This window comes from Notolepis coatsorum (assembly GCF_963971535.1).
Source record: "Notolepis coatsorum genome assembly, chromosome: 2".
Taxonomy (NCBI): Eukaryota; Metazoa; Chordata; class Actinopteri; order Aulopiformes; family Paralepididae; genus Notolepis; species Notolepis coatsorum.
The window spans coordinates 212,845,136-212,873,044 of record NC_140166.1 but is presented as its reverse complement, the minus strand read 5'-3'; the positions used below and the strand labels follow the sequence as shown (position 1 = coordinate 212,873,044).

Sequence of the window (27,909 nt, the reverse complement as noted above, 5' to 3'; positions counted from 1 at the left end):
GTGAGTGAGTAGCCCATTACAGTCATTTAGCTGATGTTGCTATCCAAAGCGACTTATCTGAGTATATGTGTGTGTGTGTGTGTGTCTGTCTGTCTCCATAGCGATGAAGCTGATGACGGCGCTGGTGAATGTGGCGTTGAACCTGAGCATCCACCAGGACAACACCCAGAGGCAGTACGAGGCCGAGAGGAACAAGATGGCCGGGAAACGAGCCAATGAGAAGCTGGAGCTGCTATTACAGAAGAGGAAGGAGGTAGGCTATTGGTCGACCGGGATGGACGTCAATCCATCATGTTTCAGTTAAATAAATGTAATTTAGGATGAATCCACTGGATCTGTTGGTGATTTCAAGGATAAAGCTTAAATGTTTGCTCAAAACAACTATTTTGATTAATGAATACACATTTATTTATATTATAAATCTTTTATATAAATATATGCGTTACAAAAATGTCTTCTGTACTTCTGAGTCTGAAATAGTTTGTTTGAGATTCTGTGGTTTCTCTGTGCAGCTTCAAGAAAACCAGGACGAGATTGAGAATATGATGAACTCCATCTTTAAAGGAATCTTTGTCCACCGCTACAGGTACTGCTCTCTCTCTCTCTCTCTCTCTCTCACTCACTCACTCACTCACTCACTCACTCACTCTCACTCACTCACTCACTCACTCACTCACTCACTCACTCACTCTCTCACTCACTCACTCACTCACTCACTCACTCACTCACTCACTCACTCTCACTCTCACTCACTCACTCACTCACTCACTCACTCACTCTCACTCACTCACTCACTCACTCACTCACTCACTCACTCACTCTCACTCACTCACTCACTCACTCACTCACTCACTCACTCACTCACTCTCACTCACTCTCACTCACTCACTCACTCACTCACTCACTCACTCACTCTCACTCTCTCACTCACTCACTCACTCACTCTCACTCTCTCTCTCACTCTCACTCTCTCTCTCTCTATGTTGTTGAAAAATTTGAATGTTATGGTGATAAACCATAGGATTATACTATCTTCTGTATAATCCTATGATTTATCAACAAAAAAAATTAACCCAAAAGAAAAAATCTTAACCCAAAAATTATCTCCTGGTTGTGCTAACAACTTGTTCACTTCTTAGAAAACACATTTCTCAATTACATTAAATTCAATTTTAATTAAATTAAAATAGGCTTTTTTTTACATGAAATACCAAAGTACTTATTGCCAAAGCAAGTTTAACATACGAATAATAACATATGCACGTAATCAAAAACATCATAACATTACTAATTACAAAAATAATCATTCAATCGGGGTAATACTTTTACAGATGTAGCCACCCAGAAACATGTATTACAGAGCTTGTTCTCTTATTGTATGACAACAATCAACATATTTTGCAGCTAATACTGCACACTGACTTTTCTCCACACATAGATACAACCATTTCTGAGGATCAGGGAGATGGATAAACTCAGGATAGATTTAATTAATTATTTAAAAGAAAATGTCTTTCAAGTCCTTATATTTCTCACAGTGCAGTAGGAAGTGAGATCCTGTCTCAACGTCTCCCTGATGACAAAGTGAACACCGCTCGGGAGTGACTCCCTTAATCAGTGTAACCTTTTCTCAAATGCCAAGTGTCCGTTTCTCCTGTCGCTCCCCTCAGAGCTCCGTCTGGCACTGCTGACCCGTTCTGTCTCATCTCCTCAGGGATGCCATTGCGGAGATCAGGGCGATCTGTATAGAGGAGATCGGAGTCTGGATGAAGATGTACAGCGACGCCTTCCTCAACGACAGCTACCTGAAATACGTGGGCTGGACGCTACACGACAGGGTGGGCAGAACGGGCGTATTAACCTCTTAACAGTCCTGCAAATTTAGCACAAAACTCCTATCGATTACATACCCAAAGGAATTTGAAAGCTATTCTTGAACCATTTATGGCGCATGCATGAGTCTGCCCTCTTTTGAAAGGAAACATTCAGAATTCTCTTCCACAACAGGAATAATCACAGTGCTAAGAAATACAGTGCTACTGTAATAGAGTTACAGAGGTTTGAACACACTGAAATAGACGTTATTTTGCGAAGAGATGCCTCTTACAGGTTCCAGCTGAGAGGTATGAGCTGGAAAACACAATGGGACCATAGCCCGAAGTCTTATCTAGTACAGGTCCAAAGTTGATAACAATACCACAGACAGATGAGTGTTTAAAAAAAAAAAAAAAAAATCGAATGGTATGTATAGGTATGTTTATCCAAAATGGCCATTGGCACACACGCAGCAGATGTCAAACGAGTCTGGACCTTTCGGCAGAGAGAAAAAAAAGAAATATATATCCTGGGAAATATCCCTCAAGTGAGATATCAGTCATTTCCAGAATTTCATTGGCTACAGAAACAGTCAATCATTTTCACCGTCAGAGGTGATTGGTCCGGTCACCGAGAGGCGAAACCCTGTGGTTAAGAATCTACCTCGCTGCCAATATTCACTCTGTATAATGAAATAGATCATGACGGGACAAACCTAGTGACTCACCCCTTCAGTACAATCCGCTGAGAACGATGTGTCGTAACGAGAGCCGTCTCTCATTGTGCCGCTCTCTCTTTGTTTGTCCTTGAAGCAAGGAGAAGTGCGTCTGAAGTGCCTGAAGGCTCTCCAGAACCTGTACACCAACAGAGAGCTGTTCCCCAAGCTGGAGCTGTTCACCAACCGTTTCAAGGTACCACCTGGGTGATGGATTAACAACACCATGCAGGACAATGCACGCATGAAACGTGACACGTCTCCAACCTCACAGGTCTTTTGAGGAAGACCTGTGTGAGGCTGAAAAAGACCTGCGAGGTTGAAAAAGACCTGCGAGTTATTTTTATTTTTTTGCCCAGTCGATTCTTTTGAAGATGTACGTTGTTTGTTAAGCTGTTCAGTTACATTTACTTAATTAAAAGCCTTACTCTAGAGCCATGGTTCTCAAACCTTTTCATGTCTATGATACATAATTGACCAAGGACCCCCATATGATAATATCTTGTCCTAGGGATCCCCATCTGAGAAGATATTTGTTGTTGGATATGATTTAACCCAGAATTCCATAACTGTCTCTCTACTCTAGGTGGAGAGATAACAGAGGAGAGGGAAGAATAGTCATTTTATATACACTCTCTCGCTGCATTAACATCGGGGGAAGAATATATTAGTGAAATTAAACTGTTCCTAATTTTTCTGGGGATCCCCTGGAAGCCCCTCAAGGACCCCTGGGGGTCCCCGGGCCTCACTCTGAGAACCACTGCTCTAGAGCACCCAGGAAGCTCCCTTTTTATCTTATTGTTTGTATAGTTGACCTGCTGAGCTTACGGTAATTTAGCCAACTTCAGAGTTCTTTCATTACACCAAATACACCCCTAAGATAACTTCAAGAACCATGCAGGGATGACTACATGTTATACACTGACCTACTGTAAGAGTATTACTGCACAGAATAGAATACATCTCTAGGACTACTGAAAGATACATACATGGGGGCGACAGTGGCGGGAGATAGAGCAGTCGTCTGGTAATCCGGAGGTTCCCGGTTCGATTCCCGCTCCTCCCGGGCAGCCTGTCGAAGTGTCCTTGAGCAAGACACTTACCCCCTAACTGCTCCCGATGAGCAGGTTGGCACCTTGCATGGTTGCCTCTGCCGTCGGTGTGTGAATGAGTGAATGTGAGGAACACATGTTTTGACTGCTGATGGTTTGCGTCTCTCATCACTCATCACCTCCCGTTATGCTGACGATTCCCCCCTTTTGACTGCTGATGGTTTGCGTCTCTCATCACTCATCACCTCCCGTTATGCTGACGATTCCCCCCTTCTGACTGCTGATGGTTTGTGTTGACAGGACCGCATCGTCTCCATGACGCTGGATAAAGAGTATGACGTGGCTGTGGAGGCCATCAGACTGGTCACCCTCATCCTCCAGTGAGTAGCTCGCTGATCCATCCACACCCTGCATGTTTATTATTATACACACCTGTTTTATGTCTACCGTAGGGAAACTTATTAACCCATGGGCCCAAACTGAGTCTGTGAACCAGGTAACACCCCTTCCTGACAGGCAGCGACGCGAGCGAGCGTGATTGCGAAAATGATTAAAATGTATTCGTTTCAATCAGACTATCCTGACCTGCCGTGAGCGACAGCGAACTGAGCAGCGATGTCGCTCACCCCTCAAATATTCGCTCGCTGTGTCTCTAGTTGAGCGATTACGCGGCCGAGTCCCGCCCCTAAACACTTTTTATTGGTCGAGAATCGCAGGCTGCTTTGCCCCCTGTTCCAGGTAACACACACACAGACACACTCGGACACGCGCTGTGTCATATCAGGACAGTGTCGCGCGTGATTTCGTCTCCAGTTCGCTCGCTTGCTGCCTGTCAGGAACCGGTGTAATGATGCACCCATGTGAGACACCCTTTCAAAAGAAATACAATAATAATAATACATTTATTTAAAAAAAGGTTGAAAGTAAAAAATTTATTCAGATCATGCTTTTCTACTGGGAGACCACTGTACAATCAACATTTATGTCATTATTTGATTATGGTGACATTCTGCACATGCATGCCTCTCCCTGCACCGTACATGCTGTTTTATCACTGGAGATATATTTCTCACTCACCATTGTGTTTTATATGAGAGAGAAGGGACTTGCTTTGTATTTTATTTATCTATAAGGCTCTGCTTGTGAAATGTCCCCATTATCTCTGCTCTTTGACTGCTTTTAAATACACCACATGTTTACATACACACTACACTTATCTTTACCTACACACTACACACATCTTCTTCTTATGTTCACTTCATTGTGTCTTGGTAACCTTTACTGAAACCCAATAGGCCTTGATGACCATGGTGTTTTTTGATTGGCTGTTCCAGGGGCAGCGAGGATGCCTTGTCCAATGAGGACTGTGAGAACGTGTACCACCTGGTCTACTCTGCCCACCGACCGGTGGCGGTCGCCGCGGGAGAGTTCCTACACAGGAAGTGAGTCCCGACTGTGTGGTAATGTCACCTCAGTTTGTACTGGAGTTTGTCTGCTGTCAGGTAGAAGAAGTGGATCAGACTGGACCCGCTGTCTGTTTCACTGAGGTTCTGGTCGGCGGCTAAAGTTTGTTTTGAAAAGGTCTGCTTGTCCTTTTAGATTTTTGTGATCTGAATAATTCATAGTTCTCTCTGTCTCTGTCCATCTTTGTCTCTATCTCCCTTTCTCTCTCTCTGTCCATCTTTGTCTCTATCCATCTTTGTCTCTATCTCTGTCTGTCTCTCTCTCTCTCTCTCCCTCCCAGGTTGTTCAGTAGACATGACCCTCTGGCGGAGGAGGCTCTGGCTAAGCGCAGAGGGAGGAGCAGTCCTAATGGAAACCTCATCCGCATGCTGGTGCTGTTCTTCCTGGAGAGTGAGGTAACACACTCACACTCACACGCATGCATGCACACACACACTCACACGCGCGCACACACACACCTTGTGTTCTGCATATCATACATGCAAATGTGCATGTTTTAACCTTTAACCTTTTGAGGCAGAAATGCACACAAACATACACTTTGTGTGCTGCTGTTCTCGCACACGGGTAGAAATGCACAGATAAGAAGCCACACAGTACTTCACGCACATTGATTCAATTCAAACCTTTAGCGCTGTCCCCGAAGCCTGTTTTTGGGATTCGAACTTCGGCAGGGTTTTTCGAATGGACATTCGAACCATCGTTTTTAATCATGCAAAAAATTTGCTCCTAAATACGTTTTTTATTAAATGTAGTAGTACCTACTTACTGGTCACAGGATGCTTCAATAACGTTTGGATGGTAATCCATTTTGTGAATTCATTTGTTGAAACAACATCTTTGTTGGCCAATGGCTCCTGCTATCTTAACGTTAGCAAGCTAAACGTGCATAGCTTAATGAGCATAGCATAACTGAGTAACGTTAAGTAACGTGTTTTCCACTGGGAAAGTTCAGCATCACTGCATACACTTGGTTTAATCCAAACGTCCATTCGGAAACGTTGTATTATGATTTAAGCAAGACACCCAGTGGGGGGCACATGCGCGCAACGACCAGGAAGGGGAGGGGGGAATTGGCATAACGATTAAATTGGGATGGGAGGAAAATACAGAAAAATAGGAGGAGAAAAAGTGGATACAAAAAAAAGATGAAGGGTTCTAACCCATTAATTAAGATTTGAGTGCTAACGTAACTAACGAAGGTCCGAACCTTCGAACGTTTGGGCTCAGCCCTACAAACCTTTTATTTGAACGAATCGAAAACCACAGATTGCACCTCCTCATTCACTGTGACGTTGAGTATGTACAATAAAATAAGCAAATAAAAGATTAAGTTTAACACTTGTGACATTACACACATAATCATCCATACAAACATGCATACTCAAGTCTCTCTTTATCTGTGTCTGTGTGTGTGTGTGTGTGTGTGTGTGTGTGTGTGTGTGTGTGTGTGTGTGTGTGTGTGTGTCTGTCTGTGTCTGTCTGTGTGTTCCAGCTCCATGAGCATGCAGCCTACCTGGTGGACTCTCTGTGGGAGAGCTCTCAGGAGCTACTAAAGGACTGGGAGTGTATGACTGAACTACTGTTAGAGGAGCCCGTACAGGGAGAGGAGGGTAAGACACACACACACACACACATTCTCACACACACAAAAAGTGCTGACGTAACATCAATTCAATAGTAAAAAAAAAAAAAAAAAAAAAAAAATGGCAATGTGGTTAGAAGTGGTGGAGAGAATAAAAGCCAGCATATAATGGTAGTGTCTGGTTAGGAACAAATTATAATGGTTGGATTATCCAATGGGGGGTCCGGGAGAGGGGGGTACGAGCTGGAGCATATGTGTATTTGTATATCCTATTGTGTGTTGTCATGTTTGTTTATGTGTTTGTTTAAAAAATTATAAAAAAATAAAATACAAAAGAAAAATAGTAAAAAAAACAATACTAGCTGTAATTCTCTGATTGGCTCTCCCGTGTTTGTCCCGCCTCCTGATGCCCCGCTTAGTATGAGAAGTGGTTATGTCAGCAGGAATACTTTCAGATCTTTTTTGTTGTTGTGTGCATTCATTATTTTATTTGTAAGCAGTTTGTTGATGTGGTGTTAAGAGATGTTAAAAGACATGTGACGTTGTAAGGGTTTGTATGAATACATAGTGTTCAAGCGTCAGAGAGAATAAATAGTCGATTAGGCGACTTGTGGTGTAGTGGTTAACACTGTCGCCTCACAGCTAGAAGGTCCTGAGTTCGATTCCCGCTTGGGGACCAGGTTGCCGTGTTGCCAGTTACCCAGGTGGGGTATCTCCCAGGCCTTTCTGTGTGGAGTTTGCATGTTCTCTCCGTGCTCGCAAGGGTTTCCCCTCCCGATAAGATAAACCCAATGGAAAAACATGCACAACAGATCGCTAACGCTGTCGCATCCCTGACGAAGACTGACAGGAGCACTTGGATTGGTCCCCGGGGCGCGGCTCACGCTGCAGCCCTTGTCTGCTCCCAGCTGCCCTTGGGGGGAAGGATGACTGGATGTGTGTGTGTGTGTTCCTGTGGGTTGCCCATCGCATGCGTGTGTGTGTTAAAAAACTGCATGACAAATAAAGACTTCTTCTTCTCGTCACATCCTGTCAAAATGGTGTGACCTCACATACATTTAATAGTGGAAAAATAATCATTAAAAACTATTGTTCAACTCCTTGTGAATGAATGGTGTTCTGTATGTCATGAGAAGTGCGCTTATAGTAGTTTAATCATGTAATAGTACAGGGGTCGGCAATAGGCGTCCCGCAGGCCGAAATTGGCCCGCCAGCAATCATTTCTGGCCCGTCAGTTTATTTTGAGAATATGATATTTATTAAATGTTCATCATATTATTTTTATTATATGAATACTTTATGTTTTATCCATGTTGAGAGTGAATAATGGGTATAGGCAGTGAGGTGCAATGTACCATATATATAGGCTTGCTCAAAGTGAGGTGGACAGCGCGTGGTGCTGAAATGGGAAACACAGTCCATGAAATAAAAACACCAGTTCAGTAAGTCATTCAAGCTTTATCTTTACTCATGACTGACGGCACCACACATACATGTGAACAGTAATGCAATTAAAAACAATGCAAAAACAATGCAATTAAACTTTAAACAAAAAGAGTGCTTGAAGAAGCTCCTGAAATGACGGCGCTATAGGTATTTGAATTACGAGACATTCCATTCGGAAGTCCATTAGCTCCATTTCCAGTGCAGCCTCATCTAACAAGGTTAACTATCATAATCGATCGTCCCACTATATTCCTTTATCCGTAATTGATCAGTCTCCCCAGTTAGTAGCTAGATTAATATATTTAGCGGAAGTGTCAATAATCGATCGCGGGGGATTCCCCAATCTGGATGCGTCAGCCCCAGTCTCCTCCGTAGACCAGACCGTCTCATTTAACAAGACAAGGCTTGTTTGAGATTCAATAAGTATAATAATAAGTAAGACAACGGATAAGTTTAACGAATTCCATATAAATCGATAGTTTTAACATTAAACATTCAACATTAAACCGGTCCGTGGCCATCAGATAGACGGTTGCGCGCGCGTAATGTAGGATAGACCGATAACAACCCCTTAACAATTGTGTGTATTGAGCCGTACTGTATTGTACCCATTCTGCAATCTGTTAATACAATTTTCATTCAATCAATCAATCAATCTGCACGGTGATTCATTGAATGAAATTTTTATTAACAGAATGCAGAATGGGTACAATACAGTATGGCTCAATACACAATTGTTAAGGGGATGCAGACCAGAGAAAGACTTGTCTTGTTTACATCAGGGTCCCCCATTTTCAATTCATAATGAATTGTAAGTAAGGGTGCAACTTGCTCCGTGCAATCCATTCTTTGTGGATCTAGCCCTATGTATTCATACAAACCCTTACAACCTGTCTTAACATCACATCCACAAACTGCTTACAAATAACGAACAAATACAAAAAAAGAAATTCTGAAAAGATTCCTACCACTTCTCATACTAATATTACAACGGTGTTACAAACGACTTCCTCAGCAACCGGCCACTTCCCCTTTTCCTGACACAACTGCTTACACTGCGGGAATACAAAAAAGGGGCGGGGGAGGAACAACACGGGAGAGCCAATCAGAGAATTTACAGCTATTATTTTTTTACTATTACATTTTTGTGTGACGCAATGTGACTTATTATTCTCTCTGTTTCTTTTGGTGTTGCCTTCCTTTAAACCATTCAGTGCCAACCACGAGTATAGTCAGGTTAACTCGCCATGCGTTGAGTGCCAATCACGAGTATAGTCAGGTTTTAATCGTTATTTCTTTTATTAGCGATATCCATTAATTTTTCATCCATCCAGCCTGACGTTATCATTGGGAATGGGTCTGAGCTCGCAAAGGGCAAATACCGCCGTCTATCGTCTCCCGGATGGTATTGCACATCACATCATTGGATTGGATTGGCTGGGACTGCATCAAAAAAATAAGTCCGGTCCAGGTTTTACTTCTCAGGCATGCAGCTGGATACTATTGCATTGAGTCCCCCCACTGGGAGCATCGTGGATTATGTGTTTTGGACTATAACGTTGGATCAATGGACGCGATCGATATTTGGAATGGCGATCAGGAATTGGATTAATCTTTTTGCATGACATCAGATGTGAGGTAAGGCCTTTATGTTACGAATCTTGGGGTAATCGGATGTTCCTTTCTCCGCCATCGGAGCGTGTGTATGTGTGTGTGAGTTTCGCGCCGACCAAAGTACGGAGAAGCGACTTTTCAGACCCCGCTTCAATTCGTACGTGAGGACACATACTGTATACTATCGATAATCTAGCGTTTATTTAAAAACGATTCATAAATCAGCCGAAAAATTACAACGTGTTTTGTGTATTCCACTAAAGGGCTATTATCGTGTCTTTCTCTGGAATTACTAGAAATCTCCAGAACTATACTCATATTCAAAACGGTATAAAACGGAAATGTACCGATGAAAAAAACAATCCGTTTCGTACATGTTGACTGCAAGCAAGTCATTGATAAGCGACGGGTGTATTAGACCCATAGCCATAATTTAAGATATAGTTTAAGCGTTCGCAAATATCCCTGTCCTCCCATTGACTAAAGCGCTGGCATACAAGCCCTAATTTGGTCATTGGCGTGGCTCTGAATGTGAGTTAAGGCTAAAGCACCTTATGGTCTAAGCTGCTAAAAGCAACATATAGAGGCAGAGACAACTGGTCTCTCACACATTTCTATTATAATTGTTTTAGGCTGTGACACAAAAACACAAAAAGCATTTCTTATCTGAAATCCAGTTATATGATATGATACAGTGATATGATGCAATTCATTCTGGTTCATTGAAACACACTTGTAACTACCCCCCCCCCCCCTCCCTCTCTTTGTAGTGTTATCAGACAGACAGGAGAGTGCTCTGATAGAGTTGACAGTGTGCACCATACGGCAAGCAGCAGAGGCACATCCTCCTGTTGGCAGAGGCACCAGCAAGAGGGTAGGTTGCACACAGACTAGCCCACATTCTAACCCAAACATGGAATGGCCCCTTTTTTTTTTTTTTTTTTTTTTTTTTTTTTAAGTAAGGATGAAGAAATGTCCTCAGAAAATTCTCACACTGAGAGCTGAATTGTAGAATTAATACAATGTGAGCATATTACACACACACACACACACAGTATCACACAGTATCACACACATACACATACCATTTTAATATTTCAGAGGTTTTGGTCCATGTCTCAGCCACATGGCTTGGCCTCCTGAACAGAATGTTGTTAGTGGTTTGGCTCTTTTCTGCACCTTTTTAAAAACAAACTCTTCTCAAGCCACAAGTCTAAGGACCTGGTAAAAAATAAACTCACATAAACGCCCCTCCCTTGATCATCCAAAGTTGTCACAAGCACTCATCTTTCATGTCCAAGCAGTCATTCTGAGTTATCTGTGAGTGACGGTATTAATGATTGTGCTGTAATGTGTGTCTGTCAACCCAAGGTCCTGACAGCCAAAGAGAGGAAGACTCAGATAGACGACAAGAACAAACTGACAGAGCACTTCATCATGGCCCTGCCGATGCTCCTGTCCAAGGTAACTATCTTTCTTTCTTTCTTTCTTTCTTTCTTTCTTTCTTTCTTTCTTTCTTTCTTTCTTTCTTTCTTTCTTTCTTTCTTTCTTTCTTTCTTTCTTTCTTTCTTTTTGTGTGGACCCAAGGAGAGTAGCTCTTGCATTAAACACTGGGCATCCTTATGTCACCCGTCAAGAATTCACGTTATTCATGTTATTCCTGTTATTCCTGGGACAGTTCAGTGAACATTTCTGAATAAAGCATCACTCACTTTTGCGTGGACTTTGTGGAACCATAACCGGTAAAGTTCTGCTCTCATACCCATGAAGTCAGTGTCCCATGTTGTCACTTGTCTATGGAGCAGCCCCGGATATGACAAATCCGATGTAGGACAATGTTCACAAGTACTGTCTGAACTGGCCTGGGACACAAGAAGAACATAATATGATATGATATGATAATTCCTAAAGTGGGTGGCATTTCCCTTTAATCTCCTTGCCAACGTATATCTCGCACAACCATTGGCTGTTGTGCAGCTTTAAAAGACCCACTTCCACGCCTCTAGAAGCACCTATACCTCTGCTGGCCTCCTCTAGAAGCACCTGTACCTCTGCTGGCCTCTAGAAGCACCTGTACCTCTGATGGCCTCTAGAAGCACCTGTACCTCTGATGGCCTCTAGAAGCACCTATACCTCTGCTGGCCTCTAGAAGCACCTGTACCTCTGATGGCCTCTAGAAGCACCTGTACCTCTGATGGCCTCTAGAAGCACCTGTACCTCTGCTGGCCTCCTCTCCCTCCCTGCCTTTATACATTCCCATTAAGGAAATTAGAGTGTACTGGCCACAGTCCTTTAGGGGGGGAAAACGAGCTCATTAACTTTGCGGGTCAGCCTGCCGCTTCCACAGGGCTGCCAAGGTCTCCGATTAGCTAACTGGTCGGCTGACTTTTAATTGATTCATTGATCGGTTGCTTAATTGATTGATGTGTTACACGTGTCGAAACACAAAGTCTTATTGACTAACTTATTACAGGTCACGGTGGATAAATGGCTCGGCTAAATGCCCAGAGTGCAATAAACCCATGAAGACACTAGAGTAAAAAAAAAAAAAGAAAAAAAAAAACATCGACCCATTGATTGATTGACCCTTGTGCATTCCTCCCTTCTCTCTCTCTCCTCTCTATGTCTGTCTCTCTCTCTGTCTCTATATATTTCTCTCTCTCTGTGTCTCTGTCTCTCTTTTTCTCTCTTGCGCTCTCTTATTTTCTCTCTCTCTCCTGTATCTCTCTCTCTATCTCTCTGTGTCTGTCTGTCTTTCTTTTTCTGTCTGTGTGTCTTTCTTTTTCTCTCTTATCTCTCTCTGTCTCTCTTACTCGCTCGCTCTCTCCTCTCTTACTCTCTCCTCTATGTCTCTCTCTGTCTCTTTCTCTCTCTCTTTCTCTCTCTCTTCTCTCTCCTCCGTCTCTCTCTCTCCGTCTCTCTGTCTTTACCATGCTTTTTGTAAACTTTATGTACATTATACCTGTTATGTCTTATTCTTATTACTTGTATTATTGCACAATCGCTGCGAGCATGACCACCCGCATTTCACTGTATGCTTGTATGCCGTGACAAATAAAACTCTTGACTCTTGACTTGACTCTCTCTCTCTCTCTCTCCTGTCTCCCCCCCCCGCCCCACAGTACCAGGCAGACTCGGAGAAGGTGGCCAACCTGCTGCAGATCCCTCAGTTCTTCGACCTGGACGTGTACAGCGCGGGGCGCATGGAGAAGCACCTGGACGCGCTGCTGAAGCAGATCCGCCTGGTGGTGGAGAAGCACATCGAGGCGGAGGTGCTGGAGGCCTGCAGCAAGACCTACAGCATCCTGTGCTCGGAGGAGTACACCATCATGAACCGCGTGGACATCGCCCGCTCCCAGCTCATCGACGAGATGACGGACCGCTTCTCTCACTCCGTGGAGGAGCTGCTGCAGGAGGTAATAATAATAATAACTAGGGATGTCTGATATTATCGGCCGATATTGGCATTAAAATGTAATATCGGAAATTATCGGTATCGGTTTAAAAAAATATATATATATATATTTTTTTTTACATTTATTTACCCAGGCAAGCAAGTAGGAACAAATTCTTATTTTATTTATTGTCAGAAGTATGCATAATGTTGTGTTAATTCCAAGACAAGAGATATGTTAATCTAATTAATTAATTAATTACCTGAAATTATTCCTTTTTTTGCGGGGGGGGGGGGGGGGGGGACCCTGCGTATATTGGTATCGGTTGATATCGGTATCGTTAATTAAGAGTTGGACAATATCGGTATATTGGATATCGGTAAAAAAGCCAATATCGAACATCCCTAATAATAATAACTTAATTTTATATTTTATATAGCGCCTTTCATGAGACCCAAGGTCGCTTTACATAGGGAAATAACAGACAATAAGAGACAGACAACATGGTAGACAGACGCACAAAATTAAGTATCGGAAGCTAGAGGCCATCAAAGGCCATGTTAAAGAGGTGAGTTTTGAGGAGTTTCTCGAAGCAGTCCAGAGTTGGGGCGTTGCGGGTTCCAGAGGGTGGGAGCTGCCACGCTGAAAGCTCTGTCCCCAAAAGTCTGTAGTCTGGTTCGGGTAATGGAGAGCCGGCCGGTGTCTGAGGATCGCAGGGACCGTGACTGAGTGAGGGGGTGGAGGAGGTCAGTGAGATGCCAGAGCATGGAGGGACTTGTAAGTGATGAGGAGGGTTTTGTAGGTGGACTCCCAACTTCATCAACATTTGTCCAACCATGAGCTCCATGAGCCTCTTCAATCCGGCTTCAGAACTCACCACAGCACAGAGACCCCCCTCATCAAAATCACCAACGACCTCCTCCTTGCAGCTGACTCTGGCCACATCAGCATCCTCATCCTCCTGGACCTTTCTGCAGCCTTTGACACGGCTTCCCATACCATCCTCCTCAATCCGCCGCCCGCAGCCTCAGTTTCCACTCCTACGCCGGCGTAGGACAGAGCTTTCAGCGTGGCAGCTCCCACCCTCTGGAACTCCCTCCCCGCAGAACTCCGCAACGCCCCAACACTGCTTCAAGAAACTCACCTCTTTAACATGACCTTTGACCCCTAGCTTCCTATATTTAATGTGTGTCTGTCTACCATGTTTGTCTCTTGTTTGTTATTGCCCTATGTAAAGCGACCTTGGGTTTCATGAAAAGATTCAAGAGGTTTATTTGTCGCATACATACCAGGGCATACAATGAAATGCGGGTTGCTGCATGCATGGTGGCTGAAAAAACGGTTGTATTTTTTTACCTTTAGGCACAGAAAAAATACATTTCCCTCCATCATGTCCGCCATCAAAAGTTACCTTTAGCGAAGCTGTGTCTTCCTGTTTGGTGCCCCAACATATTTCGAATAATTTCTGGAACAGAAAATGAGCTCTCCAAGGTGCTGAACCAGACAATGTATCCCTTTGAATGACAAACCAAAGAACACCCTAAGTCCACTTCATCTTCATCAACCTCAATAACGTTTTTGTTTATCCAGTGTTAATGGTTTTCTAATCTGGTATATGTCCGACTTGCTCACAAAGTGTCTAGAAAATATAGACCAGACATGGAACTATGGCTTTATTAAATTAAATGTAGGCAGTAGTGTTCCAGACGGAACAGCAGAGACCACCCAAAACCATGTGTATGTCAGACTCACTCACAGAGCGTGGAGAAAATAGACCAGGCACCGAAACTATCACTTTATTAAATTAAATTAAATGTAGGCAGTAGTGTTCCGGGCAGAACAGCAGGAACCGCACAGAAAAACATTCACAGCCCCAGATGTTCTGAGCTTAGCCCCCAACCTTGTCAACTCCTGTAGAACTGAATATATATGTGTGTGTGTATGTGTACAGTATATGTATTATATGTGAAGTGATGGGTTGAGATGTATTTTTGATGGACTGTGTCGAGGAGTTTCTCATAACTAGTGACATTATCTTGGAACATAACCAGTGATGTGTCAACCTGTTTCAGTACATTTGTTGGAGGGATTAAGGAATCCAACAATATGAAGGTTTAAAACGTGTCCTGACTGGAGTCTTGTGTTGCTGCAGGCTGAGGAGGCCGATGATGACGACATCTACAACGTCCTGTCTACGCTCAAGAGACTCACCGCCTTCCACAAGTAAGTCTGCCTCTCCATCCACCCATTCATCTATCTATTCATCACCCATCCATCCATTCATCTGTCTATTCATCCATCCATCCATCCATCTATCTATTCATCCATCCATCCATTCATCTATCTACTCATCATCCATCCATCTATCTATTCATTAGGGGTGTAACGATTCGATTCGATTATGATTCTTCAGGCAACGATTCAATGCACCATGAAATCTCTTAATTTGACCACGATTCGATAAATTTTCGATTAATTTTCCATCAGTTAATTCCCCAAAAAATGTTGAATACACAAATGTGGCTGGGGGAACTGATTCACTCAGCATGAATGGACTATAGGTCAATAAAAACAATACACACACAAAAAAAACATAAAAAATAAAAATTATTTAGATTATAATCGATTCTAACATATTCAAATCAATGCATCGAATCGAACACATTTTAATCGATGCATCGTTACACCCCTACTATTCATCATCCATCCATCCATCCACTTCTCTCCCTCTTTCTCTGTTTGTCTCTCTCTCCCTCCTATAGATTGATGGATGGATGGATGTATGGATGGATGGGTAGACATTTAAAAAATAGTTGGTTGTTTGATTGAGCTTGTTTTCTATAATACTCTGTCTCAGTGTCTGTCTCAGTGTCTCTGTCTCAGTGCCTCTGTCTCAGTGCCCATGACCTGACGCAGTGGGACTTGTTGTCTTCTCTAATACACCTGTCCTCTGTGTGTCTCTGTCTCAGTGCCCATGACCTGACACAGTGGGACTTGTTGTCTTCTAATACACCTGTCCTCTGTGTGTCTCTGTCTCAGTGCCCATGACCTGACGCAGTGGGACTTGTTGTCTTCTCTAATACACCTGTCCTCTGTGTGTCTCTGTCTCAGTGCCCATGACCTGACGCGGTGGGACTTGTTTGGGAACTGCTACCGGCTGCTGAAGGCGGGTATCGAGCAGGGCTCCATGCCGGAGCAGATCGCCGTCCAGGCCCTGCAGTGTTCGCACTACTCCATCCTGTGGCAGCTGGTCAAGGTCACAGAGGGAGCCCCCAGCAAGGTGCCATACTCGGCCCACGTGCCCTAGAGCAGGGGTTCCCAAACTTTTCAGGCCGGGACCCAGAAAATAAGGCGTCAGAGAGCCGCGGCCCAATGCACATCGTCAGGCTTTTTTTCTTTTTTTTTTGCCAGGCGACCGATTTTTTAAGCCAAATATCACTTCAATCCTATTAAGTTAGTTCAAGTTAGTTATTAATTTATATGTGCTATTTATGAGAGGGCTAACTTGTTGCAAAATAATAATGATAATAATAATAGCCTCATTAAAATACTATTGTTGCTTCGGTTGTTTTCAGCGTTTTTATGTGCATAATCTGTTATTTAGTTTGAAATGTTCGTTGAAATAAGTAGATTTTTCGTTTTTGTTTATTTATTAAGTTAATATAAAACCATATAGTCACATTTTAGAATACAATAGAATAGAATTTTAGAATACAACTAGAAACACTGTCCTGGCCTGCTTCTAAGTTCAGTGGCCTGACAATTATTTATTTATTTATTTTTTGAAAATCATCTCGCGGCCCTCCCGTGGCTGCTCGCGGCCCACCTTTGGGAACCACTGCCCTAGAGCAAGGCTTCTTCACCCTTATCTTACTTTCATATTGCCATAGCCTACTTGGTAACCGCCTTATAAAAGCAATAGCTCACTTCAGGCTGTGGTATATGGTTATTATATCACAGCTATAAGGGGCTGTCCGAACTGAACTACACCCCTTAGCTGTGATATAATAACCATATACCATGGCCTGTCATGAACTACACCCCTTAGCTGTGATATAATAACCATATACCATGGCCTGTCATGAACTACACCCCTTAGCTGTGATATAATAACCATATACCATGGCCTGTCGTGAACTACGCCCCTTAGCTGTGATATAATAACCATATACCATGGCCTGTCGTGAACTACGCCCCTTAGCTGTGATATAATAACCATATACCATGGCCTGTCGTGAACTACGCCCCTTAGCTGTGATATAATAACCATATACCATGGCCTGTCGTGAACTACGTCCCTTAGCTGTGATATAATAACCATATACCATGGCCTGTCATGAACTACGCCCCTTAGCTGTCATATAATCAAATCAAATTTATTTATAAGGCCCGACAACACACGTTAATGTCCCCATGGGCCGTACAGGTCTTCTTTAAACAAGTCAAGAAGAAAACATAACAATAAGTCAAGAACAGAACAAGAACGCCATAAGGTCCAACAAATTTAAAATAAATGCAAAAAAATGAAAGAATGCAAGCACTCCCAGACATACCCCACGCGAAGGTAAGGAAAAACTCACTAAAACCTAACAATAGGGAAAAATGCTCCACAGGCAGTGTGGAGGAGAGACACCTTAGAAGGGCCATTCAAGGGGGGATCTCCCTTCTTAGATGTCGGTGATAGTAGTGTTGGTACAGTTGGTAAGCATGCACTCATGTGTGTAGTGAAACACAGATGAGTGCATGCAATAGCAACTGAACATTTTGAAAGATTAAAGATAGAGCTGATAGCGATAGCAACTGAACATTTTGAAAGATTGAAGATAGAGCTGATAGCGATAGCAACTGAACATTTTGAAAGATTGAAGATAGAGCTGATAGCGATAGCAACTGAACATTTTGAAAGATTGAAGATAGAGCTGATCTATTTGAGGCACATATGGTATATAATAACCATATACCATAACCATATACCATGGCCTGTCATGAACTACGCCCCTTAGCTGTCATATAATAACCATATACCATGGCCTGTCATGAGCTACGCCCCTTAGCTGTGATATAATAACCATATACCATGGCCTGTCGTGAACTACGCCCCTTAGCTGTCATATAATAACCATATACCATGGCCTGTCGTGAGCTATTGCTTAAATATATGAGCTCCCAAAAAGGGCTGGTCTATATAGCCAAAATTCAAATCACAACGTTGTCTGTCTCTAGTGGTGACAACGTCATGGTGCGTTCCATTGTACTCTCATATGTCACTGTCGGGGTTAAGCATGCATCTAATTATGTGCTTAAATATCAGTATTTAAAGCCCTAATGACATCATTCCGTGGCTATTATTGGTACACTGTGCGCTCTGAGGCCCCCGGGACGGCCTCTGCCTGTTGAGTCACCCTGTTCATATTCAAGCCTCTTAATGTCCTTTTAATGATACTGTTATCCAGCGAGCCTCTTCACAGCATGACGCCCTGCAGCCGCCGGAGAACCATTACAGGCAAAGTGCTGATTGTAATTATTTATTGCCGACAGCTCATTTTGTGTGTGGTGTGTGTGTGTGTATGGTGTGTGTGTGTGTGTGTGTGTAGGATGACCTGGTGGCTCTGAGGAGAGTGGTGAAGTCTTTCCTGGCCGTGTGCCAGCAGTGCCTGTCGAACGTCAACACGCCAGTAAAAGAACAGGTAACTGCTCTCGCCCTGACGGGTCACACGACACATGTGATCTAGCCTGCTCTCAGCCTGATGGGTCACACGACACATGTGATCTAGCCTGCTCTCAGCCTGACGGGTCACACGACACATATGATCTAGCCTGCTCTCAGCCTGACGGGTCACACCACACATGTGATCTAGCCTGCTCTCAGCCTGACGGGTCACACGACACATGTGATCTAGCCTGCTCTCAGCCTGACGGGTCACAGGACACATGTGATCTAGCCTGCTCTCAGCCTGACGGGTCACACGACACATGTGATCTAGCCTGCTCTCAGCCTGACGGGTCACACGACACATGTGATTTAGCCTGCTCTCAGCCTGACGGGTCACACGACACATGTGATCTAGCCTGCTCTCAGCCTGACGGGTCACACGACACATGTGATCTAGCCTGCTCTGAGTCCTAGCAGTAGCCTAGACATGGTAATGATAATAATTATGTCTTGGTGCTTAAGCTGCTTGTATGACCGTCATGACGATCCTGGTAATAATTGTTATGATGATGACTTTGTAATGAAGATGAATTTAGAAACATTGTTTTCTTCCCTGTAGCAATTATCCATGATTACCATGGTATGAGAGGATGATAATGGTTTTATTAATGAAGTCTTTCTATTTTTACTTGATCTTAACTCACTGTGTCACTTAAATGAGGACCTACAGTCTTGATTAATAACCTGTTTGTGTGAAATCCTTTTGAGGCTGTATAGCTAATTCAAACAATTTGTGGGCTTAATATCATGCATCACACAACTTCTACCGCCTCTTGAAGGGTTAATGCAATTTTAAGAAGCAGCTCTGATCCAGAATTTAAACCTCATTTGGGTGTAAAAGCTCACACAAACAATTACGTGCCCACAAAGACGAGGAGTAATGTATATGAAGAGGTAAAACTGTGACTATAATACCTGATAATAACTGACTATAATACCTGATAACTGTGACTATAATACCTGATAATAACTGACTATAATACCTGATAACTGTGACTATAATACCTGATAACTGTGACTATAATACCTGATAACTGTGACTATAATACCTGATAGTAACTGACTATAATACCTGATAACTGTGACTATAATAACTGATTATAATACCTGATAATAACTGACTATAATACCTGATAACTGTGACTATAATACCTGATAACTGTGACTATAATAACTGATTATAATACCTGGTAATAACTGACTATAATCCCTGATAATAACTGACTATAATCCCTGATAATAACTGACTATAATCCCTGATAATAACTGACTATAATCCCTGATAATAACTGACTATAATCCCTGATAATAATTGACAAACCCTGATAATAACCGTGACTGTCTATAATACCTGATAACTGTGACTATAATACCTGATAATAACTGACTATAATCCCTGATAATAATTGACTATAATCCCTGATAATAACCAGTGACTATAATCCCTGATAATTGACTATAATCCCTGATAATAACTGACTATAATACCTGATAATAACTGACTATAATACCTGATAATAACTGACTATAATCCCTGATAATAACTGACTATAATCCCTGATAATAACCGTGACTATAATCCCTGATAATAACTGACTATAATCCCTGATAATAACTGGCTATAATCCCTGATAATAACTGACTATGATCCCTGATAATAACTGACTATGATCCCTGATAATAACTGACTATAATCCCTGATAATAACTGACTATAATACCTGATAATAACTGACTATAATACCTGATAATAACTGACTATAATCCCTGATAATAACTGACTATAATACCTGATAATAACCGTGACTATAATCCCTGATAATAACTGACTATGATCCCTGATAATAACTGACTATAATCCCTGATAATAACTGACTATGATCCCTGATAATAACTGACTATAATCCCTGATAATAACTGACTATGATCCCTGATAATAACTGACTATAATCCCTGATAATAACCGTGACTATAATCCCTGATAATAACTGACTATGATCCCTGATAATAACTGACTATAATCCCTGATAATAACTGACTATAATCCCTGATAATAACTGACTATAATCCCTGATAATAACTGACTATAATCGCTGATAATAACTGACTATAATCCCTGATAATAACTGACTATGATCCCTGATAATAACTGACTATAATCCCTGATAATAACTGACTATAATCCCTGATAATAACTGACTATGATCCCTGATAATAACTGACTATAATCCCTGATAATAACTGTCCTCCAGGCCTTCATGCTGCTGTGCGACTTGCTGATGATCTTCAGCCACCAGCTGGTCTCTGGGGGCCGGGAGGGGCTCCAGCCGCTGGTCTTCAACCCCGACGGGGCGCTGCAGAACGAGCTGCTCACCTTCGTCCTCGACCACGTCTTCGTCGATCAGGACGACGAGAATCAGAGCATGGGTGAGAGAGAGAGAGAGCTCACTCTAAATAATCACAGACGTGATGATTCAAACTTATAGTATTCCATAACAGCTGTGAGGCCAAAGTGGAGATCACAGTCCGTTCACATTGTGTTCACATGTTCCGTTAGAACTCAAAATGATATCCAGAAAGAAAGGCTGACTCACGTGATCACATGGCTTCTTGGGGTGATTTTCTGTCATGCCTCTGAACTCTGAACTGCAGAGTTGTGAAGCCACTGTAACGCAAAATAGGATTCAGGCTATTCCTCCAAAACAGATGAATTCAAGAAAGATTTTACTACCCAAGGGGCACATGATTCCTGTGATATATACACACACGCACTCATGCACGCACACACACACATACACACACACACACTCACTCACACACACACTCACTCACACACTCACTCACACAAACTCACACACACTCGCTCGCTGACGTATTCTTCCTCGCCATACTTTGGCCAAGAGTAGGGATGAGATCTAGATGGATGGTTTCAATCTCTCCTTTCTCCTCTTCTCTCCTCCCGTCTGTAGAAGGAGACGAGGAGGACGAGGCGAACAAGATCGAGGCGCTCCACAAGAGGAGGAACCTGCTGGCAGCCTTCTGCAAGCTCATCATCTACGACATCGTAGACATGCCTGCTGCTGCGGACATCTTCAAGCATTACATGAAGGTGGGCCTGCCTTGATGTCCCTTTAAAACCTCACACCGTCATGAGCATTGTTACCCAGTATCCCTTTAAAACCTCACACCGTAATGAGCATTGTTACCCAGTATCCCTTTAAAACCTCACACTGTCATGAGTATTGTTACCCAGTATCCCTTTAAAACCTCACACTGTCATGAGTATTGTTACCCAGTATCCCTTTAAAACCTCACACTGTCATGAGTATTGTTACCCAGTATCCCTTTAAAACCTCACACTGTCATGAGTATTGTTACCCAGTATCCCTTTAAAACCTCACACCGTAATGAGCATTGTTACCCAGTATCCCTTTAAAACCTCATGATATGAATATTGCTACACAGTATCCCTTTAACCTCTTAACAGTCTGGCACATAACATTTAGCATAAAACGCCTGTCGATTGCATACCCAAAGTAATTTGCGATTTATTATACTTTATACTTATAGCACATGCATGAGTCTGGTCTCTTTTGAAAGGTAACATTCTGAAGTTTCTTGGCTACAAGGGTGGTCAGTCATTTTCGCCATTAGCGGTGACTGGTCAGTTCAGGACCGCTCACAACCGGACGTGGTCACTCGTCCGAATGGCTTGTCAAATGACGCTCGCCGGATATTTCGTCTTGTAACTCGAGACCCAATGCATGTGCTATAATTAACTCTGAATATATGTATCTGAGTAAGTACGCAGTGTGATCAAAGGTGCCGATGAGGGTCTGTATTCCTCCAGTATCTGCATACTGCACAAGGTGGGTTAAGTTCCTTAGGCTGAGATGGCAACTCGAGCAATTCACGAGACCGTATTGAAGTGATGAAAAGGCCTCCTGATTCTTCAGATCACTAACGTCATCACATGAGATGATGTCCTGGGAGAACTGACCGTCTCTCTCTCTCTCTCTCCCTCCTCTCTCTGTCTCTCTCTTTTTCTCTCTCTCTCTCTCTCTCTCTCTCTCTACCTCTCTCTCTGTCTCTGTCTCTCTCTCTCTCTCTCCAGTACTATAATGACTACGGAGACATCATCAAGGAGACTCTCAGTAAGACCAGACAGACGGACAAGATCCAGTGTGCCAAGACTCTCATCCTCAGTCTGCAGCAGGTAAGGCTGTCCCTGAACCCTGTTTTTGGGATTCGAACTTCGTCAGGGTTTTTCGAACAAACGTTATTAAAAAGATTGTCAATTTTAATAAAGTGATAAATGAGTCTTTTTTATTATTATATCAACTTTCCAGCCCTAGACCCAGCCCAGGGAGAAGCCCCAGCCCAACTAAATCAATTAAATCAACTTTCTTTAATGAATATAACTCATCAGTTTCTTTTAATACTATAATATTAAACTGTGAAGAAAAACCCCATTGGTTTAAACGGAATTAATAGAAAAAAAGATTTAAAAAAGAATTATAATAATTTATTAAAAATTCAAATGTTGATTTAGAATTTGAATGCCAACGTAACGAACGAAGGTTCGAACGTTTGGGCTCAGCCCTAGCAGCAGGTGAGACTAACTGAACCCCCACCGTATAACTTTTCTGGCACAACCCACGTATTTGGGGGTCTAAACATGTCTTTAACCTCTTAAGCCCGAGCGGTCCGGTACCGGTACGAGAATGACATCACGCCATAAATCCATCTCTACAGAATGTATGAATTAATAACGTTGCGTTTTTTTCCCAAGAGAAAAGACTTGAACCCTGTCAAAACAGCAGTCAAAGTGTATATTTTCAGCACTACATTTGTTTACCAATGGTTTTAAGTGTTATTAGTGAAATATGAGTTATAGAAATCTCAGGGCATCGAAAAAGGCGAGGATTTTGCGCAACCTAACTTGCGTGTAATCTTTTGAGAGAAGAGACCCAGAACTTTCCATGGGCTTTCAAATAAAAGAAAAACGACACTTCCCAGCTCACGCCAGCCCCTGTCAATCATCTGACTTATTTGTCCGTTTTTTTCCCCTCTTTATTTTCGGGATCATATCTCACAGCGGGAATAAACCTGAACGTTATTGCCAACATTATCTGGCCATTCATCATCAAACTCCTCTGACCTCGTCTGGTCTTTCCAAAGACCCAAGAGACGGGACGGACAGTAATATAGATATTTGTGGAAAAATCGCCCTCTTGTCTAGTATATTACACTAAAATGTAAAGGTACCCAGATTTGGTACCGATTGATCTAGTGCAGGGGTGGCCAACCCGCGGCTCGCGAGCCACATTCAGCTCTTTGCCCGTCAATGTGTGGCAAAAAAAAAAACTTTTTTTTTTTTACTTTTTTTTTTTTTATGTTCACTCATTCCATAAGGACGTAGAATAAACATTTACAAAAAAAATGTAAATGGTCCATTTGCATGTTCTTGGTATCTGAATCTAGGGACATATGGATCAGTGTCAGAAATAGTGTGTCTGTTACTAGGCTTGAGTAAATTGTAATGAACCAAAGGAGAATATAAATTCTATTTAAAAAATTTTTTATCTTTGACTGTGAATAACACCATGCTAAAATTGACCAGAAAAATCTAAGCAAATGAATAAAGGGAAGATGATTAAACAGAAGGTTTTGTAGATACAGTACTGAATTCTGCCATCTTTTTTCTCCACCATTTTTCATCATATTGCAACACCGTTTTTTGCAAGACGTTCACAGAAAGGTAGAGAAACTAACTGCGTTCTGTTTTATGGCAATAACGTTCAGGTTTGTGGGAGATAATCCCAAAAAATAAGAGAAATAAAAAAGTAAATCCAGAAGTCAGATGATTGACAGGGGCTGGTGTGAGCTAGGTGGGGTAGTTTTTCGAAATTTGAAAGCCCTGAGTCTCTTCCTTCAAAAGACTGCACTCACATTTGGCTGTGCCACTTCCTCCTGTCAATATGCGCCGACTCAATGCCCTGAGATTTCTATAATCTTATATTTCACTAATAACAGTTAAAATAATTGGTAAACAAACGTAATGCTGAAAATATACACTTTTACTGTATATCTCGGGCTTAAGAGGTTAACCCTGTGAGGCCCAAATTAAAAAGACATTAGCAACTTCAGAGGCCAGAGGGTGGGACATATAAACACATTTACTATCAAATAGCATTGTGAGGCTGAACAACAGGACCAATTGACTATACATGTACTTAAAGGGGAACTATCTTATAAATGGCCTTTTTCAGTGTTTACCATTGTTTCTTAGCTATGTGGACTTATATTAATAGGATCTATGTCTCTAATTCTCATATTGGCGCATTCTTCCAATTCTCCTCTCACAATATTCACCCTCACTGAACTGAGTCATCTGAAAATGTGCATATCTGTGATGTCAGAGATTTCTCAGCTGCATAATAATGTGGCAGTTGATGTGGCAGTTGGCACCAGGCCACACAGTGGTTGGAGCCCAGCCTCAAAACGGCTTAAGATCTTGAGGTAGAAAAATGCTGTTTTTGAGTACTTGATTAGAAATACAAAACAATGAATAAAAAAAATATATATATTACAGAGGTGTTCCATAGACTCACAGGAATTGTGTAAAAGTGCCCAAATAGTGAAAGAAATAGTAAAATAGTTCCCCTTTAACATTTTTTAAATAAACATAATTTTTTTAAATGGCTAAAAGTGATTTTGTAATTTTGCAACCGTGGGTCTCACAGGGTACTTTTAACCCTGTGAGGCCCAAATAAAAAAGACATTAGCAACTTCAGAGGGTGAGACCTATAAACACATGAAGGGTGCCGTGACTGAAAAAAAAGGTTGAGAAACGCTGATATATGGTGTGGCTCTTTGTGGTACCACAGTGATTTTTGTGGCTCTTAGTCTCTGACTGGTTGGCCACCCCTGATCTAGTGTGAATTGGTACTCGGTAGTACCGATGTAATTCGGTCGGTACCCAACCCTACTTCTCACACACACACACTGTGAGACACACATTGTGTCAAAAACAAAGACACATACTTTCTCTCACAATTTCACCTTCACATTCTCTCATATTTCTTCACTCATACACACCTGTCACACATGCACGCACATACCTCTCTCTTTCTTTCTCACTCTCTCAATTAAACTCTTAAACTCTGTCTCTCTCTCTCTCTCTCTTTGATGACTTGTCGTACAGAACTTGTAAGTCGCTTTGGATAAAAGCGTCAGCTAAATGACTAAATGTAAATGCCCCCCCCCCCCTCTCTCCCCCATCCCCTTAATTAAACGCTTACTTCTCTCTGCTTAATTAAACTCTTACGTCTCTCTGCTTAATTAAACTCTTAAACTCTCTGTCTTTCTCTCTCCTTATTTAAACTCTTACCTCTCTCTCTTTAATTAAACTCTTACCTCTCTCTCTCTCTCTCTCCTTATTACCTCTCTCTCTCCTTATTTAAACTCTTACCTCTCTCTCTCTCTTTAATTAAACTCTGACCTCCCTCTCTCTGTGTGTAGCTGTTTAATGAGCTGCTCCAGGACCAGGGTCCCCAGCTGGACAGGACCTCGTCACACGTCAGTGGGATTAAAGAGCTGGCTCGACGCTTCGCTCTCACGTTCGGCCTGGACCAGATCAAGACCAGAGAGGCTGTGGCCACGCTGCACAAGTAAGAGACAGACTCTACGCTACCCTACTCTACTCCTCTTTTCTTATCTGTTCTTTTCTTCTACTTTTCTTCTCTGTTCTTTTCTTCTCTTATTTTCTTCTCTTCTCTACTCTACTCTCCCCCATCGCCTCTCCTCTTCCTACCCTTCTCTACTCTTATCCTCTCTTTCCGTATCTGTTATTTTCTTCTCTTTTCTTCTCTGTTCTTTTCTTCTCTTTTTATTTTCTTCTCTCCTCTCTTCTCCTCGTGTCTCTTCTCTTCTCTTCTATCCTCTCTTCTCCTCGTGTCTCTTCTCTTCTCTCCTCTCTTCTCCTCGTGTCTCTTCTCGTTTTTCTCATCTCTTTTCTTTTGTCCACCCTTGTCATCTCTCCTCCCCTCTCTCCTGTCCTCAGGGATGGAATAGAGTTTGCGTTTAAGTACCAGAATCCTCGTGGAGCAGAGTTCCCTCCTCCTAACTTGGCCTTCCTGGAGGTCCTGAGTGAGTTCTCCTCCAAGCTGCTGCGCCAGGACAAGAAGACTGTGTAAGTACAGCTGTGTGTGTGTGTGTGTGGTGTGTGTGTGTGTGTGTGTGTGTGTGTGTGTGTGTGTGTGTGTGTGTGTGTGTGTGTGTGTGTGTGTGTGTGTGTGTGTGTGTGTGTGTGTGTGTGTGTGTGTGTGTGTGTGTGTGTGTGTGTGTGTGTGTGTGTGTGTGTGTGTGTGTGTGTGTGTGTGTGTGTGTGTGTATATTCTTCTCTATCCTGATTATCCTTTGCATATTAAGCGAGTGTGCAATACAGAGAGACTTCAGATACTGTATTGATCACCATACCAACCAGTGCATGGAATTACATTTAGTGAGCCCAATGTTTAAAACACATCCCACAGGAATAGGAGAACATAGGAAATGTATGAACCAAATACCGTAGTTACCATAGTTACCGGGGTCAGGGACACTGAACCATTGCATGTGTTCACTATGGGGAGAAAAGGTTCCTATTGATCACACTTGGTCACAGATAGATAGTCCAATACAACTGTGTGTAGTTCAGTGTACATAGCTATCAAAGTATTGATGCATTATGTTGAATAGGTCATAGACAGTCATGGAAGGTTAAGTAGTTTTACAGTCGTTTCATTTAAAAGTTTCCAGCAGTGGACCCAAACTTAGTGAAGTAGTCTCACCCTGGGATCCAGTCACATACAAAACAACAACAACGTATTGTGCCTGTAATCTCACTCATACCCCAAATCTACAAAAACAAAATGTGTTTTGAGTTATTGATTGAAAGAGATGGAATGTGTGATGTCCTTATGATGTATATTATTCCAGGAAGTAATAACTGATTAACAGTAACCGCTCATCATGCATTTAGACCTTAACCACTCATCATCCACTAGGGATGTCCGATATTATCGGCCTACCGATATTATCGGCCGATATTGGCATTCAAATGTAATA

At 42.3% G+C, this 27,909-nt stretch overlaps 1 protein-coding gene across 1 annotated transcript in view; it reads left to right on the top strand.

The window, feature by feature from the left end:
* stag1a (STAG1 cohesin complex component a) overlaps positions 1 to 27,909 on the top strand; it is a 143,438-nt gene that overhangs the window by 108,657 nt on the left and 6,872 nt on the right. Inside the window, exons 8-26 of the mRNA XM_084309193.1 lie at positions 102 to 253; positions 513 to 586; positions 1,715 to 1,838; positions 2,628 to 2,726; positions 3,883 to 3,962; positions 4,917 to 5,024; positions 5,327 to 5,441; positions 6,542 to 6,659; positions 10,462 to 10,565; positions 11,063 to 11,155; positions 12,814 to 13,107; positions 15,239 to 15,309; positions 16,198 to 16,366; positions 18,681 to 18,773; positions 21,051 to 21,225; positions 21,768 to 21,907; positions 22,913 to 23,014; positions 26,323 to 26,471; positions 26,864 to 26,992. Of these exons, the coding sequence (XP_084165319.1) occupies positions 102 to 253; positions 513 to 586; positions 1,715 to 1,838; positions 2,628 to 2,726; positions 3,883 to 3,962; positions 4,917 to 5,024; positions 5,327 to 5,441; positions 6,542 to 6,659; positions 10,462 to 10,565; positions 11,063 to 11,155; positions 12,814 to 13,107; positions 15,239 to 15,309; positions 16,198 to 16,366; positions 18,681 to 18,773; positions 21,051 to 21,225; positions 21,768 to 21,907; positions 22,913 to 23,014; positions 26,323 to 26,471; positions 26,864 to 26,992 (2,389 nt within the window). The remainder of the gene's footprint in view (positions 1 to 101; positions 254 to 512; positions 587 to 1,714; positions 1,839 to 2,627; positions 2,727 to 3,882; positions 3,963 to 4,916; positions 5,025 to 5,326; positions 5,442 to 6,541; positions 6,660 to 10,461; positions 10,566 to 11,062; positions 11,156 to 12,813; positions 13,108 to 15,238; positions 15,310 to 16,197; positions 16,367 to 18,680; positions 18,774 to 21,050; positions 21,226 to 21,767; positions 21,908 to 22,912; positions 23,015 to 26,322; positions 26,472 to 26,863; positions 26,993 to 27,909) is intronic.